The 24,829-nt window shown below is 44.9% G+C and overlaps 1 protein-coding gene across 3 annotated transcripts in view; it reads right to left on the bottom strand.

Annotated features, from left to right (window-relative positions):
* ADGRB3 (adhesion G protein-coupled receptor B3) overlaps window positions 1-20,643 on the bottom strand; it is a 1,641,523-nt gene extending 1,620,880 nt beyond the window's left edge. For 2 of the 3 annotated variants that reach the window (XM_085610901.1, XM_085610903.1), the window contains exons 1-2: window positions 19,965-20,643; window positions 14,986-15,754 (exon numbers count right to left, since the gene is read on the bottom strand). In XM_085610901.1, coding sequence (XP_085467027.1) covers window positions 14,986-15,739 — 754 coding nt within the window. In that variant the 5' untranslated portion in view covers window positions 15,740-15,754; window positions 19,965-20,643. Of the gene's footprint in view, window positions 1-14,985; window positions 15,755-17,006; window positions 17,873-19,964 lie in introns of those variants that run through there. The other variant, XM_085610902.1, reaches the window with a different exon arrangement.
* Window positions 20,644-24,829: the final 4,186 nt, after the last annotated feature.

Here is a 24,829-nt window from a genome sequence, read left to right as displayed (position 1 = left end):
GCCAGATAAAAAAAACTGTCTACTTGTTAAAGTGGGCAAGAACAACGATGGCCGTTTTTGACTGAAAATCGAATAGAAGGACTTGCAAGAAAACATGATATTCCGCTGCCTAGTTTTTCCACAGCAACCTACAGGAGGCTAAGGATAAAGTGAAATAAACCATGGCTCAGGGATTCTCTAAATCTTCTGATTTGTACGAGTGAACACGACAGTTCTGTGTGTTCAAGGTTTTCCTACCAGTATATGATGGGCACAACATCGTTATGTGATATATTTTGGTCTAAATCTCGACTGAAATATATTATGAAGTTTAGTACATGTAGGTAATCATATGTTTACTATAACTCTACCTCCACATATATGTTCCTTAAAGCTATGTATATTGTCAAGAAAGTGGAGTTAAGAAGAGTAAATCTGTACTTAGCTATGTCATCTTATCTTCACAACATTTTTGGTGTCTATATTTATGCCACAATATTTTGCATTATCCAGGCAGATTTTGTACTGCTTTCGAATCTATTCGACAGGAGATATTTTTCCCTGAGGCAGAGTAAGTTTATGCCAACAACCCCCCTATAAATTGCTTTGGATCTCTAAGTTTTGGGAGACTGCTTTACTAATGATTACCCTATTTTTTAGGTGGCCATCACTCTCTCCATTCGTACCGTTGGGAGGCTTTGCACCCCCTTTCTCTGACGACATATTGTGCCTTAGAACCCTGCCACAAGGAAGACACGGTAATTCCTTGAAACTTTAAGTTTTTTCGTGTTCCCTTAGATGTATTGATATTAATCATACGCCTTACACTCGTTTTATTTGATTTCCATAGGTGCCCTCCGTTCTTCCCACATGCACCCCTGTCCTGAGGAAGACCCCATTTTGTAAGGTCCTAGTGAACATCTACACGAATTAAGGGGTCGAAACGTTGACACAACATAACTGCCAGTATTATCACCAGTACATGGTGCACTGTGATTCTCTTTATACATGGCGAAAGTTCAGTTCTTTGTATTGTATTTTGTGATTGGATCTATGTATAACATGTGGCATTGACTAAATGATGCCGACCAATTTGATTGTTAGTAAGTGGATATACCGCTGTTTTCACATTTCCCCCAATTCCACACTCAATCACTGACCTTCCCTTCCCCCTCCTCCCTTTCTGGGCACCTCCATTATATCTTGTTGAAAAGATTTTGCTTAGTAGATTCATCAAATGTATGACAATTGTAGTTCAGTGTGATTAAACAACACTTGAACTTCCTTCAGTTTTTGGTTCAAGTGTTTATTGATGTTTGTTTCATATGGTTTGTTTTGTGCTGGGACCATTTTCTCTATACTGTCCTACACCCGGGTCCCAGTGATTTTGGGTATACCCCTTCTATAACTACAATATTTTGCATAACAATATTTCCCCTAGATATTCTGATATATAACTGTGTTCACTGAGGGACCCCTAATTTAAATAGTTTCTGTATTCCCCCCACCCCATCACCGCCACCCCTCATGGGTCTAGGTTCGCAGGAGCAGCCTAGGAGCATGCCTCGTTTAGGCAGTGGCTAAAAACAGAAGTACTGGGTAGTGTGACAAAGAAAATAAAATACTGGAACAAAAAGTATAGTTTACAGAAATACTATCAAAGTAACCGACAATTACACAACTAGAGTAGCAGTAAACACTCAACAGACATTATTCTGGTGAGATAAAGGAGGGGTCCTTTTTCAGTCCCTAGATGTTTCAACTTTGTGCACAGGAAGCCAAGACCTAAGGTCTCATCAATGAAAGCTGTGCACGTGTTTCTTGATTTGGCAGATTTTGGGAAAAAAGGAGCACTGTCATTTTATCATATCTTTCCTAGAATATGAGGATGACGTTTGAAGTTTCTCCGTCTTGGAAGGCTTATATACTGGGTCAATGCTTATGGTGTGAAAATTGTATGGCAGAATTTGAAAACTGCAACAACCTCATGCATGGGACTTTCAAGGAGTATAAGGAGGCGTAGCAAAGCTGACCTGCACTTTTATGCAAAAAATGCAAATTCACCCCTTGCCCCTTGGTTTCGTAGCCAGTGATAAGGAGGATGCAATAGACCCTTTATGTTCTGGACCCCAGTGCCACTGCACCTGCAGCACTGGTTACAGCTTCAACCCCGATCAAATGTTTCTATTAATGTGTTGTTTGGCTCATACGTCAGTGACTTTTGAGACGACAGCTGTCAATCATGGGCACCAACAAAGCACGAGGCAGTGCGATAGTCTGAGTAAACTAATGCAGCATGTAAAGCAGGCCCTGTCCTACAAGACACCCTCATTCTTATTCCCCTCGTGCTGTTTGCTTCCAAGGGCAGTGATTTCCATTCTCACTACATCTAAGAGCACATTGTAGAATGATAAGAACATGACACGGTATCAGGTCCCAGGCTCTGAGGCAACTTTTCTGATTCCAGTAATTGCCCTAACGTTTTAAAACAGTCCGCACGAAAACGTGTCTCCCGAGTAGCAAAATGATTGCTTTGAACTAGCGAAAACATATACATGTTGCTGCTGAGACATACATGTTGACACCAGGGCAGAATGCATTGAACACAACATGTATAATTTGTAATGCCAAAGCAAGACATGCATCATGATGATGAAGCTGATGTTTTGCAACAAGATTTCACCTGCATAAATCAACCAAGAGGACAGTCAGGAAAAGTGCAATGATGAGACAACAGTGAAAGGGAAGTCTCATTGTGAAATGGAAAATATATATAATTTAGCTGTTTCATTTTTTGGTTGTAAGTGTGCAAGGCCCAGTATTTCCCAAACCTCAAGTCACTAGAAGAAAAAACAGCAATAACGTATGGTCGGCAGTCTTGTTCAATTATTGTGCAGCTGTGGATGCACTGGGTGGGAGGTATGACTGGTTTTGTGTTATCACTTAATCAAGGAAAGAAAATGTGGGAAGTAAATGAGTTTATACTGAAGGCCTTCCTTGTTTTATAAAACCATACAAAGAAAGGTAAGAAACCGAGTGACATGAACAGAGGTCACTACATCTCACTGGACTGTGCAGAAGATTACTGTGTTGTGTGACATTGATACACATGTATGAAAGCTGTATTTGTGCGATTGTTAACAGGTAGTTCCTATAGAGGTATATGACCAGGTGGCATAACTTGTCTATGTGAAACCAATTATATATGTTTACTAGTTAGTCCTACATCTGTAACTCTTCACCAAGTTGGCAGAGGACAAACTTCAAGTTGTACAGAAAAGTCAACGACAGTCAGATGCCAGAAGGAGGAAATGGTAGGTGTTATACGGTACTTAATGATATTGTTAGGCAAGTCTTCAGCCTGAAAATAATGTCAAAAGTCATACCTGGCCATAGAAAATGAATGGCCACGATGGAAAGGCATGGGCAAGTGAGAGAAAAAAAAAAGTACTGTCAGAATGACATATACACTATACATCAGGCATTTAACACATACTTGACAAAAATATGCTCATATGAATGAGACGCAGTAAAAGAGAACTGAAAAATGGTTGAATGAACTGAGACAGGGAACATTTGAAAAGGCATATCAAAGCATTCCATGTAGCCTACAATCCATAAATGGTCCAGATGTAAGAGTCAATGACTGAACTGTCATAAATATTTAAGGAATTCAAGAGAAATGGAAATCAATTTTAGGGTGCGCACGTTAAGATACTCTGACCAGCATCCCTCTTCTACTGAGACTCTACCTTCTCAGTAGTTATGTTGTGTTCATGCTTTTTGTAGCATAAACAATTACCAACAAGGCATCCTGATGCTGCGGCTGCCAGTTCAGAAATGTAGTGTGAGGCTGTTTGAGTTAGCATGTGAACAGACATGTTTTTACATGTCTTCCTGAAAAGCAGGTGTTTTCCAGGGAGGCGTAAATAAGAAGGAAGGGCATTCCACACCAATGAGGCTGCATATGAGAATGATTGCCCTCCTAATCATGATTTAACATTACCGTAGCTGCCATATTTTGAATGATCTGAAGATTTTTATACGGATAATACATTTGATGGCAATGTACAAGTTCAAATGTTCAAATGTACTGGATAGCAGACAAGGTGATTGACTTTCAGTTAGTTTGCAAGTGGACAAAGAGTGTATCGATAGGGGCTGCTTCAGAATGGGCAGAACATGTGAAGGCTGGGGATAGATTGGAATAGGAAATCATAACTGATGATCCATTGGCAAAAAGGGAAGTAGTGTAAGCTACTGAGCAGCAGGAATAAAATTTCTTCAACAATGGCATTACAAAGCATGTGTGCAATCGGATAAGGGCGGCGGGGACTAAAACACGGCTGACAACAATTGGGATATTTATAATAAGTTCCAACGGACGTCAGTCTGAGCCATTATTTTTTTCAAAATTAAAAGCTGCAGAAGCCGTCAGAGTAGCAAGACAAGTCAAATCAGAAACAACAGCTGGAATAATCCCCTGCGCTTCCATTTTCCCTATTTGTGTTAAACTTGAATTTTAGCCACTATAGTTCCCTTATACGCCTTTTATTAATTATCCTGATTATCGATGCTAATGTTGTCTTTATTGGCAGGAAAAACCTTTAAATATTTTATAATTTGCTTAGTAAACAGGTGGTGTGGACACCCTATCCTCATAAACCTCGCCAAGCTTTGCTTAGTCTTTTGCCTGACTGTTCATGGAATCCGTTTATCACTCACGCCTTTCACATCATGCCAGACCAGAGCGATGTCCATTGAGAATAGGATTTGCAGACAAGGGGGAAAGTGGGGAAATGGAGGCACTCCTTTCTTGGTGGTAAATAATTATCAAAGCATATGACAATTATTGGAACCATTCCATAAAGGACAATGAAATTGTTCTGTGCGTCAATTATGTGGCATTCTCTGAGGATTCTATATCCAATCTATCATAGGGTGATAAAAAGAAAATATACCTTTACAACTTAACCAACCCATTGTAGATAGTAACTTGTCTGTACCAATGAACAAGCACAGAGTGCTAGACAGCATGATACATTCAAAGGAGGATTTATATAACTTTGTGCAAAATGGTATCAAATGGATGCAGAGGCATAGTTTTAAATCTTGTTACCACTATCACAACTTGCAGAAAGTTAACACGCAAATGTGATATTTGCATTTCAGCATAACACAATAACGACTTTTAAGATTACAAGAACATTGACCAGCCAAACCTAATATTACTGAGCTGTCTGTTCATTGTGAACATAAGCAATGAAACTGCTTAAAAAGAAATCAGAAAAGGAACATGGACCAATCAACCTGAGAAAGGGTATATCTGTTCACAGCACACTAGAGAGAGCATGTGAATTTTTTTAAGATGGGAGAGGTCAAAGTTCCAAATTCTGAACTAGATTGAGAATGATTGGAAAGTGTTTTTAGTGGTCTGTTTCTTGTTTTCATGCTTTAGCTGGTTTGGTAGTCTAAGCTTGCACAAAGGGTTCAATTTTCCTAACCATAAAATATTTTGAAAGATGTATATTGCTTTCCTCATTGTGTGGTGCTGACACCTGCTTGAGGTATTAAAACAATACGATTGCTCATTGTCTCTGTTGGCTCTCCAAGGTCTTACACATGTAATGCTGAGGTTGCCCACATATCAGTGTGAAGGGGTCAGTAGTTAAATATGTGACCTTAATGGTTAGAAACTCTTGTCAATTCTTCCAGTTGGACAGTGACTTTGATGTATCACGTCAATTTAAAAGACTAACAAGCTTATGCTGGTAATTTAATGTAATGTAATGTAAACAGAATTTCTAAAGTGCACTATCACCCCACGGGTATCCTGGCGCTGACTGACAGTGATTCCGCTACATGCACTCATTTACCTACTGGCTGAAAAGCCTACACTACTTCCTAGGGAAAAGAAAAGTTTTAAGTTTTTTCCTGAACTGAAGGTATTCTTCTACCTGTCTGATATCGGGCTGGAGATTATTCCAGAATTGGGCAGCCGCCCAGCTGAAGGCTCTCCCCCCTTGAACCTAGAGGTTCTTATTTTGGCGGTACCAACCAGGTGAGCCGCGGAAGAGCGAAGATTATGTGATGGAGTATGCCAGGCTAACTTTTCCTGCAATGGCAGAGGTCCCAATCCATGAAGGGCCTTAAAAACAATACATAGTGATTTAAACTGGATTCTCTGAGCTAGAGGGAGCCAATGCAGATCACTAAGGGCCGCAGATGCAGAATCGTCTCGGGTCCTTTTTAAAGCCAGCTTGGTGGCGATAGTCTGTATTCTTTGTAATTTCAGAATAAGGAAGTTGGCTGAACCGAGGAGCAGGGTGTTGCAGTAGTCCAACCGGCTTAAAATAACACTTCTGACAACAAATGCCCTAGCTGACAAGGGAAGCATGGGAAGAAATTTCTGCTGAGTTTTTATGAGTGACAAGTCCCCACTGTCTTGTTCACATGTCTTTCCAGGCTCAACTTATTGTCAAAGACTACGCCCAAATTGCATACTCCAGCCGCTGACACAGGAGGTGTGTCTGCCTGAATGGGCCAGAAGTTATTTGGGAGCGGAAGGGGGATTTTCTTCGCGGTGCAGTGTAAGATTTCTGTCTTCTCACCATTGAACTGCAGAGAGTTATCCATCAACCATCTAGCAGTCTTCTGCATGCATTCATGGAAGTTGCTAAGTGAAGTCCGCTCTCTGCCTTCTAACGACAAGATGAGCTGCGTGTCATCAGCATAGTTCACCAGCTTAATGTTATAACATTTAATAATGGGAATTAGTGGTCTCAGATAAATATTAAAAAGGATCGGGCTAATGGATGAACCCTGAGAAACCCCATGCTTGACCGTTCTAAATTTAGATCAAAAAGGGGGAGGGCCACAGCTTGTTGCCTATTCTCCAGGTATGACTGAAGCCAGTTAAAGGCCGTGCACTCCAGCCCCAGGTCAGCAAGCCTCCTCAGTAATATTTTATGATTGACCGGGTCGAATGCGGCGTTAATACAGGAGGCAAAAAATAAATAGAAGTACAAATGCAACAGTACATTTGGGCACATGTATAAAAAAGAATTCAAGGCACACTAAATGTATAGATTTCATTGGGCAATCATGAATGTATTCTGGTAATTAGATCACAAAAGATGTGCATGTTGTATTTGCACGAGGTGCTGGAAAGTAATATCCAAGCAGCAATACTAAATGATACTAAGAGTGGATTGCAAGAACCTCAAAAATGCAGACCACATTTCATCTTGTATCTCAAACAAATCTAGAGCTGTAGATACCTAATGACTAAATATTCACTGAATTATTACATACTGTTATTACGTGCTACAGCGAACAGTCTAAATCTGGAGTTCATTGTTACAGTTGGGGACAATCATGTGACAAAGAAGGATCTTTTGATGATTGGGAAATGGTGACTACTTAGAAGTAGCTTAATAGATTTAGTTTTTTATCTTATTAGCCCTTATGGAAATTTAGCTCGCATGATCTATATCTGCTGATCAACTCTAAAATGGCAGCAATTAATACAAGAAGTGCAAATGGTGCAGAATGTATGTGTAACTTTCAGATCTTGAATTCCATCAAAGTTAGCTTTAATGTCATAAAAAGAACTAAAACAACATTAGCACCATTAAGATAATCTGAGCCTTTGGTCCATGTCTTCATGTTCTGGTCCTGAGCAGGACTCATAATTATGCTATGTTGCTTGCAACAATCTCTTAGCAAACTAAATTAGTTCTAGGCCTAGGGCTCATTTTTCACACGTGGAAATGTAACATGTTGAGGTATTTATGTGTTTATTTATTTTATTTATCACATGTGATAAGTTATAAAACATTAGAAAAAATGTACAAGCAACTAGTGAAAATGCACTGATAAGACAAATAACACACAGATGTAGAGTGCGAGCGGTATAGATGCAAAATACCATTTTAGTCTGTGATAAGAAAAGTTCTGTAAACAAGTGTTCCGTGTTCTCTATCTTGTCATGTATAATGGATATAGCTGAATTGTAATCAAAGGAGTTCCTGAATATTATTGCTTGACATATAAAGACTTGCTTCAACAATCTAGTTTTCCTAACTTTAGTTACATCCAACAGGAATGTGAATCTGCCTCTTGTATTCTGAGAGACTTTAATTATATTTTAAATTAATACATTTTTGGCAAAGGTATTTTTTTAATTTAGGAAGAATTCTTTTAAGTGATGAAGAAAGGGCAGAATTCATCAAATAATTTTGCCACCAGTTACTAAGTTAACTGTAACATATAAGACTGATGTTAGTGTGCCAATGTTGTAATAGGAAGCACTTCTAAAACTGTATTGATCTTGTCCTAGTGTGAGAAAAGCAGTGTTCAAATTACCATGTTGTTGTTTACTGAATAGTCTTAACTGGTTTTCCTAAACCACAGTTCAGTTGAACTTTTGCAGCCTGTGAAGACTATGATGAGAGTCAATGATTATCATCAAAGATCTTGCTGAAGTGAACCAGATATGGAAGATCCCAAAAGGTCGTATTTGCTTTAGGCGTCTTTTTATGTTGTGGTGGGGTATGAATGAGAGAAGGAGGGACTCCATTTTTGTTGGATTATCTTAACAAATAGGAAGATATTCAATTTCCTTGGTCGCTCGAGAATATCTTCTGTCTTGAATATCATTGGAAAAATGAACTCCCATGGCTAACTGTGTATCCCATGTGTATTGGGAAAGACTATACCATCTCCTAAAATTAATATTCCTAATGGTCCCAAGTGCAGGTTGTTCATCGTGGGTGTAAGACTAGAGCCCGTGGGCACTTCAAAAGCTGGAGGGCAAGCAAGATTTGAGAGTTACTGTCTGAAGCTCATTTGGAAAGAGCAGAATTGGCTAATGAGAGGATATGAGATTAAATATATTTTTGCAATTAGTTTGCTGCTATTTCTTATGCTTGTGTAGGTGAAAAGAAACTTGGACCCTGGTCTTTGATTTTGATATTCTTTTGGGCATACTTTTTAGCATATGAATAGTTTGAGCCATTTTTACATGAGATGAAAATGTACTTTCTCTTTTGATTGCATTACAACTTTCTGAATAAAGTGAGCAATGCAGTAGTACTTGGTTTAAATACTTGTTGCACTACAGTAGATTACAAAATATGAGAAGCACAAAGATATCCGATTAGTGGATAGCTTACTGGGGTCAATGTATGTACATACCCACTCCATCTGCATTGGTTTGGGCGTGGCAGCTGTGGGTTGATTTAGAGCTCTGACTTACAAATGATCCAGTTATTTAAATGTTCTCTGCAAAAAGGTCAGAATTGACATACTAGCACTTGGAGGTTTGACATGGCTGTTTATATGAGGACAAGCACCGTTTCCTCATAGCAAATATATTTTAGTGATAACCGCAACTTTTATAAATTGGTGCCTACAATTGTTTGACTTAGTTGTAGGGCGTGTTCTTTATTCCAATGACTTTTGTTTTGTGAGCATTGCCAGTATTTATCTTCGTCTCTCTTTCTTTCATTTAACACTGATGTGAGCTAAGAGGGTTGTTTTGCTCGAAACATAATTCGAGCTCATCAATCCAGGAAAGTTTCATAGACTACAATGACAAAATGTATTAGCTCTTCTGATTAGGAACTTCTGCAGACATAAATTGTCAAAGGATGTGCTAAATGCAGTCACACTGCTATTCTTCAGGTGATAACAATGAATTTCCCTTTTTTCATTACAAGCTGAACTGTTTCTGTGCTGACTGCCATAAGAATCTAAGATAAATATATGGACATATGGGCTGGCCAGTGATGTTGATTTGGGTGCTTGGTTGAAAACCAACCCTTATGGTTGCACTAATCAAATACAGAGTGTACCTTTTGAATCTATTCATAAATTACAGACATCTTAAGCCATGCAGTTCGCTTAAGCAGTTCAATGAAATCTCAATAATGTCACCTTTGTTCTCATATGAATTTATTCAAGTTTGAAAATTCATTAAAAATGCTGTATTTCTTTAAATTCCTTGGATCTACATGGTAAATGAATATTTGTAGGGTTTCGTTTAAGAGCATTTGACATTAGCTCTAATGTTGATGATGGGGTGAAATTATTTTGTGTTATAGAAAACTGTCAAAAATGTTGGCGGCCTGATAAAATGGAACATTGTAATTGCATTCCAGAAGTATCAGAGGTCATTCTGTGAGGATATGAGTTGTGGACTGCGAATCTTTAAAGTTCATATGATTGAGGAGTGTGGATGGGGTGTGGAAGAATGTGTATGTCATGGGGTTGGACGTGACCGAAAGGAACTGGATACTAGAAGAACTTTGAACCTATGCTTGGCTCTGACATGAAGCTAGTAGAGTTAGCTGGGAAGACACAAGTTGCTAGATGTCTAGACCACAAAAAGCAATAAATGCCTATAGGGGAGAGTAAGGGAAGTTCAACCTCAACTATATCCTCCGAAATCTATACAACACAAAATATATATACATATATATTTTATATTAAGAGCCATTCCTCATATACAGCTATTCGTTTTTCATTGTGAACTTCTAGTGTGGTCGCATTAAGCCTCTAAGCACTCAGATATAATTAAGTAACAGACATGTGTAGAGATGTTATGCTACTGCTAGTGATTATTCCTGTTTGTTGTAATCATGAGTACATCATTAAAGGCATCTTTATGGAAAGACTAAACAATTTTAGCTCTCCTAGATCTAAAGTTATTCATTTGCATGTGTGCCTAGTAGCATGTTTTTCTACCACAGATGAGCCACTAGTAGATGTTTTTATATTTATAACTGTGCCCATTGTACTTTATCATTCAGGCCCCTACTACAGGCCTTAGTAGACTCTACAACACCATCAAGTCTCTCTTTTGTGTTGTTGAGGCCACAACTAGCACGGAATAAAAAATTGAGATTTTGAAACATGGATGTATTTTTTATTTAAAATCCTGCCCATTGCTGTGAATATAAATGGAACTGTGTCACATTTCATTCACAAATTCGAACATGCCAGTCACAATATCTCCTTTAGGGGCCTGGCCTCCGTCTTCCTGGCACTTTCTATATGGTACATCAATTCATTTTAAGCCAGCATTTATATTCTTGTATTTCAGTGGGAAAAGTCATTATACTGCCAACCAGCTGCCTTCAAAACGCCCTAAGTAGGAGACATGCTCCCCAAAGCTAACTTGTCTTTCCAGATATCTGTGCACAGGCAGTGCTTCCATTTCAACCATGGTCAAACCAGTATTAAGTTCTTCAAACTTAAGAAAGCTATGACTCATCCTGTCAAACCTTGTACTCAGAAATGGCAGCCTCTGCCCCCCATCTGGACTGAACATCTGTGCAAACCCATGATTCCCATGCAATGGACATAATTTCTAATGTTATAATAATTATTCAATTTCAAATGAAAGTAAAAGCATAAATGCGTCCTTTTCTTTATAGATATTAATATATGTGAAAACACAACTCAGTGAAAGTCTCTCGCTGAAAGATCCCAATCAACAAAGGATTGATTGTATGCCTGATCAGACATGATCTGAATATTCTACAGAGTGCTAAACTCCTCGAATTGCCTGAGCCAGTTTTGCAACGGAAATAAAATGGATGCCATCTTCAAAATAAAGTGGGCAAACCGACAGGGAAAGGGGGAGTTCAAAGATTAGCCAGGAGGAAACGCAAATAAGGGAAAGTACACCGTTTATGCCGCATTTATACAGAACTATTGACCGCCCTCGGACACTTTAATAAGGTGGACTACATAGCCATTGACATCTGACTCCACACAAAGCTGTCTAAAACAGAACATCCAGTCAGAATTTCAAAAGAAAGCACTGGAAAATTCGATATAAACGGTTGGTAGAAAACACAGCAGGGAGTGAGAAAATATGCTTTCTTTCAAAAGTGGGTCAGATCATAGAAAAAGTAATGTTACTGTGAAATAAATCTCCTTAGGTGGGGGATTAATATTTTTATTTTTCGATTTATCAGCCCATGCTTTGCTTTAAATCGACAAGAGATATGTAAAAAAAAAAAAATCATCTGTTGCATAGACAATGCAAAAGCAGGAATTGATGTGCTGTGTGTGTTATTTTCTGTGTTTCCCGTCTGAATGCACGTACAAATTATCACAGCTTCCTGCTGTTGGTTTCTCTGGTTAAAGAAACCTCCTCCCGCGAGGAGGCTGCGGCCTGTTTGGAATGACATAACGGCAGGCCCCTCCTGTGAGGATGGCTGGAACACGCTCTCCTTTCTGCGGGTGGGGGCGGGCATACTGTCATAATAACGCCCTCTCAGAGACACATAATTGTTGGTTATACCTGGGAAGTGTTTCTTTGTGTTTGCTTTCTGCACATCATGTTCAAGATCTTGGAATGGATTGCTAAAGCTGTTGTTGGTTACCAGGATGTGTTATGTTACGCTACATTGTGCTTTGGTGAGCTGGTCACTGTGGCATGTCACACTACGATTTGCTGTACTGTGCTGCGATGCAATCTGTGAAATCGCGTATCCTGCTATACCTCCTTACGCTATGCGCCGTGACGTTACGCTCAAGTGCGTGGTTTATGGGTTCCACTGGGCCTCTTACACCCTGGACAGATAAAGCAGAACACATACCACTTACACTGCCACGTGAGCATCATTCCTTCACCTTCTGACATTCTTACCACATGACGGGCAACCCATCCCTTCCTAGGTGTCCATACTCATCCAGGCGGTATTTTTACGTCTAGACTTCACAACAGCAGCCCTCCCGCCCCAGTGATTGATTTTACAAACAGGGCAGGCTATTAGCGTGCCCATAAATCCCGCATCCATCTTGAACTTCATAGCGGCAAATTGTAAATCGTGCACCTGGCGCACTGAGTGCATTGCTTGGCCGGCCTGCAGTGTGCATTGCAGCGGCACTAGCCCCTGTGCCGAGAGCAGTGGGTGTTCCCACCCACCGCCAGCAGATGTTAAAAACGATATATTAAAAGTAACCCTAGACCTATAATTGTTTTATTAGTAGGATTAGAACTTCGTGTGCTCCAGGCTCTCGTTCCAGAGGACACTAATTAGTTTTAAATTGTGTTAAATAGCAGCCTCGCAGATGCCGCTGCCTCCAGGGGATATTTTAAAAGAGACAGGGGTTTATTCACGCAGGTTCTGTTGCTCTCTGCTGCTGCTCAGGTAGGCAGGGGGAGTCTCTCTGCACTGTCGTTCTGCAAGGAAGGGGTGTCCTCTCCCCACACTGACTGACAACACAATACACTGTGAGGGCGTCAGGATGCTTGCATGGCGAGAGCCGGTTATCACTAGGCAACCACGAGATTCCGCTAAACCCCCGCCTAATCTGCGGCGGTATTAAGAGCAGCAATCCTGGGATGCAGCCTGCGTGATTTGTGGTGGCATTAAGGGCGCTGATGAAAGTGCGGGAAGGGCCGCTGCATTCTGGCTGGACCAGCAGCCTCTGGCACCGGGAGATACCAGGGCAGCTCGAGGGAGTGATGGGCACCATAAACGTCGCCTGTTCTGATTGCTGGCAGTAACGCACCCTCCTGTGCTCAGATTGTAAACCCACGCTGAACCCTCTCAGGGGGCACGCGGTGGAATCTTTTCAGAACTGTTAACCTGGGGATGCCGAACGAGAGGTGAGGCTTGTCAGTAGGATCCCGGCACAATGGAAGGTGTCTGAAGAGGAAAACCTGCCCCGCTATTGGGCGCATCATACCCTGTTTGGGTAGGACAAAAACACACAAAGTGATGTAAAATGTGAAAGTGCGTTCATACATTCTTATTTAGGCCACCGTACAGCAAGGTTAAATAATGTAAATATATATTATACACTATTGTGCTGGAGCAGGGTGGGGTACCCGAGTCTACTACTTTTAGTGATCTAAGACCAAGCAAACAGGCCTATCCATGGGAGGGGGTGTCACGTTTCGTTCAAAACCGGGGGGGGGGGAGCCACAAAAGCAACCACTTGGATTGTGGGGAAGCGCTGGGCCCATCGCACTGCCAGTGTGTGTGGGCGCGCGCTCTCTGTCTAGAACATCCATCACTGTGGTTGTGACTTGTTAACAAGAGCATCTGGGGGTGCTGGGAACAGGGAAGCTGCCAGCGCGTTAACGTCTAAGAGACACATTGGTTAGTTATAGCACCACCGAGGCCGTTGTAGCACGCTCCAAAATGTATGAAAATATAAGCATTCCGTGGTAGACAAACAGAGATATTGTGTGCCAGAGATGTGCGCAATGTGTGTGCCGGCGGTGGGCGAAGGTGTGGTGTGTAGCTTTCAAATAGGTTGGTGCTTGCTTTACCAGGCCATCTGGGCAGCACGGCCCTATCAGCCCAAGCATGTGCCAGGCTGGCACACTAACAGGTGGGCACGCACTAATCAAACACTTGGCACCAAAGAGGTTTAGCTCGGGCCTACTAAGGCCTACACCGGGTGACACTTCCATCCTTGCTCCCTACAGGGTCCGACTTCTGTGAGAGGGTCTGCCTCAGTTACTGACTCAGTCACTTGGTTATCGGTTGGGAAATGTTAGTGTGGAAAGGTGCGGTGAGCAGGTGTGGCATAGAAGAGACAACACAGCTGTAAAAATACAAATCAGATAGATGTCATGGACAGATTTAGACGTCTGTGGTGGTCGGTGCGTATCTGCCCCTGAGTGAAGAAAAAGCCACGGTAGGTCACAATACTAGCCTAAACTTCATTGCTAAATGGGTTGAAAACTGTGAAGCAATGAGCGAAAGCGTATGAGTTACAACACGTACCTAGCGCACTGAAGAGATGATGTATGCTTTCAACAGCTGGATTGGGAACTCTAAGCAATCAATGTTGAGTGAACCAGAGATCTACATTTACTGCCACCCTGTCTAGATACAATAGCCACTCCCTGCACCCTGGCTCGAACTGTGAGAACACGAGGCATGCGGACCTCCTTGCGTAACACGTTCCTACATGATGAACAGCGGACAGACAGACAGGAGCTGCTGACAATCAGAGGAGAGGGACACTTACCTTCTTTGGGCGGGCGCTTGGCCTCTCGGGACAGGTTGCACACCTGAGTGGTCTGCAGCTCCTGCGTCAGGCACCCCTCGGTCTGCTCGTTCAAGGGCAGCACCACGTTGTTAAGCGAGACTAGCGCCTGGTCGTCGGGGCCCCACTCGCCCAGGTGCTGGGGGCACGTGCACTTCGTGTACATGGCCCCGCACAGCTCTGTCCTGCCGTTCTCGGACTTCAGACAGTTCTCCAGCCAGGTGCACAGGACGTGGCAGCCGAACTGGCTCGGGCTCGCCTTGTTCAGCACCAGGAACTCCAGGAAGGAGCGCGGCTCGTCCTCCTTGGCCTGCGCGGCCGGGAAGTCCAGGGGGTAGACCCGGCGCAGCTGGATGAAGTTTCTGTCGTACTGCAGGAATATAAAAGAGTGCGTCGACTCGCACAGCTGCATGATGGAGTTGTTAGTTCGCAAGAGTTCCTGTATTTTCTCGTGTGAGAAGTGGTCGAAAGAATAAGCCAACAACGAGAAGCTGGAGCAGCTGAAGTCCTTTTTGGAGAATTTCAGGTAGATGCTATATTTGGTTGGGTCTGGGTTTTCCAACGTCCACGTGCAGTTGGTGAAGTTTTTGGGAAACATCTCGCTTAGCGAATAGGATCCGTAAATGACCCCCTTGACTAAGGTGGAACACCAGAAGTCTTGAGCAGCGTTCAATCCAAACATAACCAGGAGATAGGTGGAAAATATATAAATCAGCAAATTACGCACAGCCTTCATCCTATGTCATTTGGCCTGCGAGGAAGGAAACAAAGTTAAAACACAAGACAGATTTGGTAAGCATGGAGCAAACAAGGCATCTCACGATAATCAAGTGGGTCTATTTTCAAGGGTTCGTTCTTGCTTAGAACCTGATTTAAAAAGAAGGGCACGTATATATTGTTTTTTAATTTATTACGTTGGGGGACACTTTAAGGCCGTGCGAACAGCGCCATCATGCGGCCGTCGCAACAGTCCAAATCCCTAAATCAAAAATCATATTTAATACAAAATGGCTATATTAAAACAAACGCATACTGGTCATACATTCAGACAGGAGAAACTAAGTGGATTCTGTGGCGTAATGTGGAAGAATAGACGTGGCAATGCATCCGCAACAACACTTTCGAGACAAAAAGTCTATCACTTTCATTCTAAACATATAGGTGGTCGATAAAAAAACATGCACATAATTATACCTTCCCAAACTACACAAAGCACGAGAAATAGAATAGGTAGCAGTTATGTGGGTGAGTGTGTGCCTGTTTGTTTGTATATATGTGCGTACTTATATGTATGGTATTTGTGCATGTGTTATTGCTGTGTGTTTTTGTGCGTACGTGTGTATTCCAAAGAGGCGCGATTAATGATTGATAATGATAAGTGAATCAAGATTCAGACAAGTACAGTGTTTTGCAGGAGGCAGATGGGACATCGCGGCACTACTCTGCACGTCAACTTGGCCGCCCCCCGTCCCCCTTCCCCCGCCCCTGAAAGGTTTCCGTAACAGGGCAGCATCCCTGGGTGTGCAGAGGGATCAATACGTGCCAATATAATCGGTTTCCTGACACTGGCAGGGCGATGCAAATGTAACGCACGCGCACCGTCCTGTTTGCTTGAAACCTCCATTAGCAAGTCAGCAGCGGAGAGAACCGTTGCATTCTGGCACAACCTCTGGGGGCTTGGAAAAAGCGTGCCTCTGTATATTAGTGTCTGTACACAAGGGCAATGCTAATGTGAGCAATGCGTAAACAGCCCTAATTGTGCCGGAGCCAGGTAGATAATTACTGCTGGATGTCAGGAGACAGGCTTTGGCGAGGATTTTAGGGAACTTGACATGATGGTGGTGGGGGTGGAGGGGCGCAGAGCATCCGCTTTTACAGACACAAATTCAGTCCACGTTTTTTGCAGCACGTAGTCCCTAACATATGGAGCAGGTGCCTCCCTGGGTGCAACCAAATGCAGCACGTTGGCCCTTTGCTTACAAAGCGAACCCTTATGAAATTACCTCAGTATGCTGTAATCCTAAAAAAACAAATAATAAAAGAAGTAACGGGGGCGATTCCAGATCAGAGTCGGTCTCCTACACGGCGTCGAACATGCTGGCCTCCGGTGTTTAGGTAATGGGCGAGGGTGCTGGGTGGGCGCAAAGTTGAGGGGGAGAGTTCAGTTTCCTGGTCTCCCCGACCGCCTGGCCGCTCAGCAACACCCACTCCTCACTGAGCGTTGCGGCGTGTCCTTTCCCATGTTCCCGCCGCACTCCTCGTTCACCACATCCAACTCTTTCCTTCAGTCCACATCACAAAGCAGCCGATTGAAAGGGGGCGCCGCTTCTTCACAGAAAACGCGTGCAATTCGCCCCGAAACCTTGGAAGCGACCGTAAAAAAAAAAAAAAACCAGGAACACACAGCAGTGGTCTCCGTCTATTTGAAATAAAATATGCACATATCACATCTGCCAGCGGCAGGCGCAGGGGGGCCAAGCAAGCATCCAATATTCACACACTGCCTGCTTCGCCCACAGACAGCAATGTTCCCACGTTCACAAATCCCCGTCAACAAAGTGATAGGCGACAGGAGAAGGCAGTGATGTGGGGACCTCCTCGCGCCCCTCGCAGTGTGCAGGCGATGTAGCTCTGCGCAGTGTCATCCAGCAGGGTGTAGGCGGCGAGAGCCACCGTGACAGCAAGTGTCTAAATTATGGATCCAATCACGGGGACGGATTCCTTCTATAACGCATGCACAATTCCAAGCAGAGGGGAGACGTGGTCTTAAAGAGGCGCTTTCACCCACTAAGGAGGCTCAGGGCGCCTCTGAGTCCTCGACGCACACGTTGTACAGGGGGGAGCTGCAGCCAAGGAAGAGCGCCGGCTCCATCGCCTAGTGAGATACAAAAATCGTGATTGTGTTTGAGCTTGGCGCAGGAAGGGCCAGCAAGAGAAACCGGTCGTCTTTTAACTGTCTGCGCGCCAGATGCCAGCCATGCGTCTGCAGGATGAACGGGTCGCCGCAGGCAGGTGCCCCCGGGGCGGCAGATCCCGTGTCCGCGATGACGGAAAGTTTCACCATAGACCTTGGTCCAGGTTTTCTTTCAACTTTGGTTAAAAGACCGAGGGAAGCGCGGAGGCTTCGGCTTGGAATCCCCCAGCCCGAAATTTCTCTGAAACACTGCAGCTTAGTGAAACATAGAAGGCGCCATCGCTCCACCGAAAAAGACTGCTCTCCACCTGTACGGAAGGATCCACTGGCTCCCCTGATCAAGACCTCTTCGTCACCCTCGCAAGAGGCGCGGGGATGACTGCCAGAATATTCCCCTGCTACATAAGCCGTCTCTTCTGGGCCTGGCCCTCCACTTCCCCGCCTCGGCGGCTGGCATCCATTACAGTTCAACTTCTCCCTGGCAGGGCTTGTCCCATGCAGCGTGGCAGCCCCTGGGCAGTAAGCAGTTCAACGCCTTCGCTGCGTCCCTTCCCCTCCCACCATTTCCAGAGCACGCAGCCAACGGACCACACTGGCACCTCGGGTTAACCCGCCGCCGTGGTCTCAGACAGGAGCTTCCCCTATCCCCTCTCTTTTGAGGGGCAGGAGTAGCTCGGCCAGTGCACCTCAACCCTCCAGGGGCTCCAGTATTCAGCCCTGTCAAACATGCCTACAAACCATCCAGTTCATAATCTGTGGCACCTACCACCACACTCCAACTCCACCCTGAGCCACCTTTGGTGAACCCTGGGGAGGAGGGGCCTCATGACGGAGCCAGTCACCCGAAGAGCAATGGCCTTGTACTTTTTGGGTGCGACCCCCATATTGGGTGTTCCAGCAGAAGATTTCATCCAATGACAGCCCTGAGCTATATATATCACGAAGGTGCCCTACACACACTAAAAGCAATACTGGGGCGTCTGCCATTCTGTCATTGAGGTGTGTGTACCTGCACACGCACACACACAGATCTATCTATCTATCTATCTATCTATCTATCTATCTATCTATCTATCTATCTATCTATCTATCTATCTATCTATCTATCTATCTATCCATCTATCTATCTATCTATCTATCTATCTATCTATCTATCTGTCTGTCTGTCTGTCTGTCTGTCTGTCTGTCTATATAGATAGATAAAATAATATATCACATATCACTGCAGCTGTACTGAAAGCCACCCACAGATCTGCCAGCGCACCTCAAACTTGGCCTGCACCTCACGTTATTAGGACTGGGCCCATATGCAGGTCTGGCCCGTGCCCTCGGTCTGGGCCTACTGAATCAATTTCCACAACAGAAACACCGCAGGGCCCCCCAGTGCACCTCGGCCCAAACCTGCGGCACCACTAATCATTTCAGAGCTACTGCCTGCACAGAGTTCTACAAACTGACTGCAGCACCCTCTGTTGGGCCTGCACTGACTCATTCCCACTTCCACTCATGCACTTTAATTCCAACTGTCCTCACGTGTCAGTACTTCTGGGACACTTGAGTGCTGGCCTGCGGCACCCACGGCACCACACCAGTCCTGATCTGCGGCCTCTGCTCCACTAATGCACATCAACCCTGACTGACAAGTATGCGGACTTTTACGCAGACCCGCCAATGTGGCTCAATCCTGCCTGCAGCGCCGCTGCATTTCACCTGCTCACAGCAGCGCACAGCTCGGTCAAAGCACTACAGCCCTGACCGCAGCAGCCCCGCTGCTCTCTCACTGGCTGTTGTGCGCGCCTCTGCCATTGCACCTTCCTCGTCTTTGAACTTCTTTTTCTTTTCTCACACCGATGGCCACGCAGAGCTCTGCCAAGGTACTGCTACCATTTGGTGTGTTATGTTTCTTCTCATGATTCCTGTACAGCAGCCTTTTCTACCCCCTCCCAAAATGAATGCATTTTTTCCAACAGAACTTGAGGATAAAATGTCAACAAGCCATAACCTCTACCAGTCTACGCCGCACAACACGCAAGATCCGTTCACTTACCTTTCCACTCCAAACCAGGGGCTGTTTCTCTAAGACAAAATCTGGGGTCCGCCTCCCAGCAGCAGTGTTGCCGATACCCCCCTTGTGTGGGAACCAGTCTCTCCCATTTTTCCCAGCACGGCTTCAAAGGAAACCGAGATCCAAATGCAGGACCAAAAATCCACACGAAATGAAAAAACGCAGCCCAAGACGCACAACCGATTGGTGTCGCCGAATCCGCCAAGCAATCCACCCAGAACGCAGCAGCAACGTCTCAGATGGGGCCGGTCGGACTCTCCGGGGTCCTCTCCCCTTCGGTGCTTTATTTTACTTGTCACAAAGTCTACACACACAGACAGCGAGGCGATGTTCAGAGGAGCCGGGCGGGCGCGTGCAGGAAGGAGCTGCCTCGGTGCTGATGTGGTCCCCCCCCCCTCCTCTCCTGCTATCTCTCTCCCCCGGAGGTACTGATGGACGGACAGCGACTGGGGAAAAAAAATCTTGGCTGATGATGGAGGAAAGCTGCTTGAATGCTGAGTGAGGAGGGAGTGAGGGAGAGAGAGAGAGTGGGAGAGAGCAGGAGGGAGATGGCAGAGCAGCGTGTGGTGTGTGTCTCCCTGATTCGGGATGGGTCTGCATGTGCACGTCACAGCCACTGAAAAGCAGTCACGTCCAGGATAAAACGCTCTTTTCTGCGTCTGGGAGGGCTCGCCGTCCACATTTCCCACCGCAGCTCCGCAGTGACAGAGGAACTGGGCAGGAGGATCTGAGAGGCACTGACAGCTTAGGTAAAGCTCAGCCTTTTCAGCTCGCACTTTCCCTCGCACAGCCCTTTCCCTCTCTCCTCCTTCGCGCTTTTCCAAACGCCTCCTGCCTCGTTCAAACTCTCCTCCGAGAGTCTCAGGGCGGCGTGTCCCACTAGCCCCTCTCTCCAGCTGCTCTTCATCCTCCTATCGTCCTCTTGCGCTCCTTGTCTTTGCGCCTTCTATTCTTTGTCACTCCTGTCTTTTCTCACTTTTCGTTCTCTTTTTCACAGTCTTTCCCTTACTGCCCGCACTATCTGCTTCTTTATTTCTTATTGAAGTAGTAGGTATTTTTCGCTTTCTTTTGTAATCCACCCTTTGCCTCTCTGACATTTTCATTCATCTTGTGATATCCTTCTCAGTCGCTCATTCGTTCACTCACTTCGTTACTCACTGACTCGCTCGCTCACTTATTCACTCACTCTCTCGGCTCCCATTCACTCACTCACTCAATCACTCACCCACCCCATTTCCCCTCTAGCCACCCATTCCTGCCAGCCTTTTGTCGCCCAACTTGTCACCATTCTCCGCACTCCATCCTTACACTTTTAACAAACCCTCGTCAGTTCTCTCCCTCTGATCCCCACTTTCTTTGCTTGCATCCTCTTCGTCAAGGCCGCCCTCCAGCCTTCACTCCCACCACAGTCCTTTATTTGTACATGCTCCTCGTCTCCCACGCCCCTCCCCCACTGGCCATGTTTACCACTCTGGCTTTCCTTCATTCTTCTTTGTCTCTCTCTACCATTCTGGTGTCGTGTGTTGCCCGGCACTCACGCTTTGCACCATCGGCACTCCCTCCCTTGCCTCCTTCCGTGTCGCAGCTCACTCCTTTACCTCGCCGTGCCTCCCTCTCTTCTTCTGAACTTGCCTTTGCTCCCCCAGTTCTTGACGCTGAGCGCCCCCTGCATTTTCACTGTATTTGCTACTTTTTCAAAACTCCTCTACTCTCGCCCACTCACTGTCTCTTGCTCCCCCTCTAACGTCCGTTTTCCATGTGACCCCTTTTCTCGAGTAGGTCTTCATTTGCACCCCTACTCCTGTATTCTCTCTACTCCTTTCCCCATCCTGCTACAGGCTCATATCCCCTCCCCTACAGATACCCAGCGCTTAGCTCTCAGCCCCCCCCCCCCCCTTCCTGTGCTCACTTCTTTAAGTTTTCTTTTTAAGAAGAGCCCGCTGCAGACCTCGGGAGCTGTCAGCTCAGCACCAAGCCTCAGATTAATTGATGCGAGACTCGAAGGAGAACCCTTTTCATTGCTTTCAAACCGCCGCTTGTCTCTTAACTGGAACAACAGCAATTTTCTCAGCGAGGCGCAATTAACGTGGTATTTGTTGCTGCCGGAGACGCTTCTCACGCTCGACCTCAGGCTGGGGATAAGAAGCGGCGTCTGCTCGGCCGAGGACCGCCCCCTGGACCGGCCGTGGTTTCCGACTGGGCGAATGTCCTTCGGAGCTTCAGAGTCCAGGGCAGCTCAGGTCCGTGCCCCACTTTTCGCGCAGCAGACGCCCCAGAGGATACGGGGGCGCTCTTTGTATCTAAATGCAGGATTGGCGGGGTGCTCTCGGTTTACCGGACCGCCCCACAACATTTCACGGGACAACGAGTGCTGCGACGGCCACTGACGGCTGGCTGCGGACTGCAAAGTCGATGACAGAATTATCTCTTGTTCAGTCGCACGACATCTGTTTTTTATTGTGTATTGTCCTGCGGATAGCCAGTCCGCACGGGAACATTGCATTATGTGCATTATGGTTTAGAGGAAATCTGTGACCGCATGGCAGAGATTATAACTTTAGGACCAGTCCTCATCGAAACTTCCGCTCAACAGGTGCACATGGTTCATACTGGATCCCGAAGGAAGCAGAATGGTGTTTGGACAGACAACGAGGCGCAGAGAACACTGCTCGAAGAAGGGCTGGTTACGTGGCCCCCAAATATTAACCCCAATCAGGGGATCCGCAATATGTATTTACCTTGATTTGACATGCACTATGTTTACCTGGATTGTGTTTGTGTTACCTTGGCCAGTCTCAAAGTCTTACTGAGTTATATTATTCTGAAGTGTGTGGACAAGCCCAGCCCTGTGTTGTAGTTACTTCCCGTTGCTCCCACTTTTGAACGGATTACTGGCGCCCAGGGAGGTATGTTGGTTTCAGCCACTATCGCTTTCATCTGTACAGCCTCTCCTGTTTTGTTTCAAGCTGGACTTCTGTAGCCTGCTGTCAAAAACACACATTTGGCAGTCCAACCTACAGAAGAAAATTATTGCAAACTATCACCTGGAATTTTCATCGGCGAACAATGTGTAGGGCTACCCATGACCCCTTCGCCTTACCAGGCATGCTGCAATCTCGAGCACTTTATTTTAGTCTCTGCTTCTAGGCGCAGAATCAAGCACACACGGACTGCTTCCCGGTAGCAGGCACTGCATTCTGTCGGACCGGAAGCGTCGTGATGTGAGTCAGGTGCTAGAGTGGGGCTTTACAACCCCCCTCTCTGCTCACTTTAACCTGGTCATATGCGGCACTCTTTAGTTGAGGATAACTACCTCTCCGCCCTATTCCAAGTAAAGAGTCGCGAATGCCACCGCTAGAATGTTTCCTGCCTTGAGTCTTCTTTTTCTTTCCTATGGTTGGCGTTCTAAGTTTGGATATAGTTTTTGCTTTTTTTTCCCTCTAACAAAAACTCTCCAATAATAGAGAGCCTTACAGTAAACATCAACATTATGCAATGCATTTCATTGGGAGGCACTGCATCTTAGAAACTCCGTCCCCTGCTATGCGACTCAAACTAATACAGGTTAAATGTTAAGATATGCAGAACGTGAAATGATTATGCACTGACTATACATTAGCCTGACCTAAAGCTCAAAACTTCAAAACACAGCCCACTGCCATCTTGCTGATATTTTTACCTCATGGGTGTTTTCGTGAGCAATGCTTAGCTCGAAGAAGTAGGGTTTCATATGATGACGTCTAATCACAGACTCAACATATTCTTTGCTGTCACATGTACAGAAACTGGTATCTTACGAGGTGTATGTCAGAGTGACCTATGAGAACAGCCCTAATACATGTAGAGTGTGTTTGTTGTGTCCACGTTCGGTTTAATGACTTATTTGAAAAGGCTTCATTGCAGAGCCAGTGACAATTCGAACATTTGTGTGCACGTGGAATTTTCATGCCCACATTTACTTGTGGCAGTACAAGATAAGTTCCCATTTTCATCTGGGCATAGTGCTAGAATTGAGACATCATTGGTTGTGGGTGTTGGTAAACTCAGTCACTCTTTGGAAGTTACATCTGAAATGGAAACACTGTTGTGCTCAGTGGACTCTGATAGATAACTCATGCTGATAGGGAAGTAACCCCCACAAGATGGGCCAATGCCCCCCTGGGCACACTTGGAGTTCCCACCCAATACAAAGGAGTCTGACATAAATACAGCCTCTCCATGTGGTTTCTTAGAAAGCGCTCATGGGCCATGATGCTGGATGCCATTCCATCATCTTTGTGCTCATCTGTGAGCTGAAAAATGGTGTCCGGGGGAATGTAGTATGTGTGTATGGATGGATGTTTTATTGGATTTGTGAAGTGCAAACCTAGATGTAAAGCTACTGAGCACTGTAATGCTATGTTACAAGAGGTGCCAGTGGCCGGGAATGGGATAGGGTGACAAAGGGGGAAGGGGCACTTGCTACGCCTTGGAAGGCATAAGATTTTTGGGATAACGAATACTGAAGACGGAAGAGTGGGATTTAGTGGTCTGGGGCATAACAGGAGGATACATAGTAAAGGGATATAATGCAACAGATTGAGCCTCAAAGAGATGTATTTTGCGATATTCCTGGAAGTGGAGAAAGGGACTGACCTGGTGGACATGAACTGGTAATGGACTCATGATTGTGACCATGTAGTAGGAGATGGCTTGGCACCTGGTATTTGTCGTTCAGCAGCTCTTCATTTCAAGCTTTGAGATGCTTCTGCTGTATGTTGTCCATGCTCTGCCTGAGTTTTTGATCTTGGTTGCAAGGCAGTGCAGGGTGTTGTATTCTGTAGCCATGTGATTTAACGTGTTTTGAA

The sequence above is a fragment of the Triturus cristatus genome, chromosome 6 (assembly GCF_964204655.1).
Source record: "Triturus cristatus chromosome 6, aTriCri1.1, whole genome shotgun sequence".
Taxonomy (NCBI): domain Eukaryota; kingdom Metazoa; phylum Chordata; class Amphibia; order Caudata; family Salamandridae; genus Triturus; species Triturus cristatus.
The sequence above is the reverse complement of the archived record's forward strand: the minus strand, read 5'-3'. Positions and strand labels throughout refer to the sequence as shown.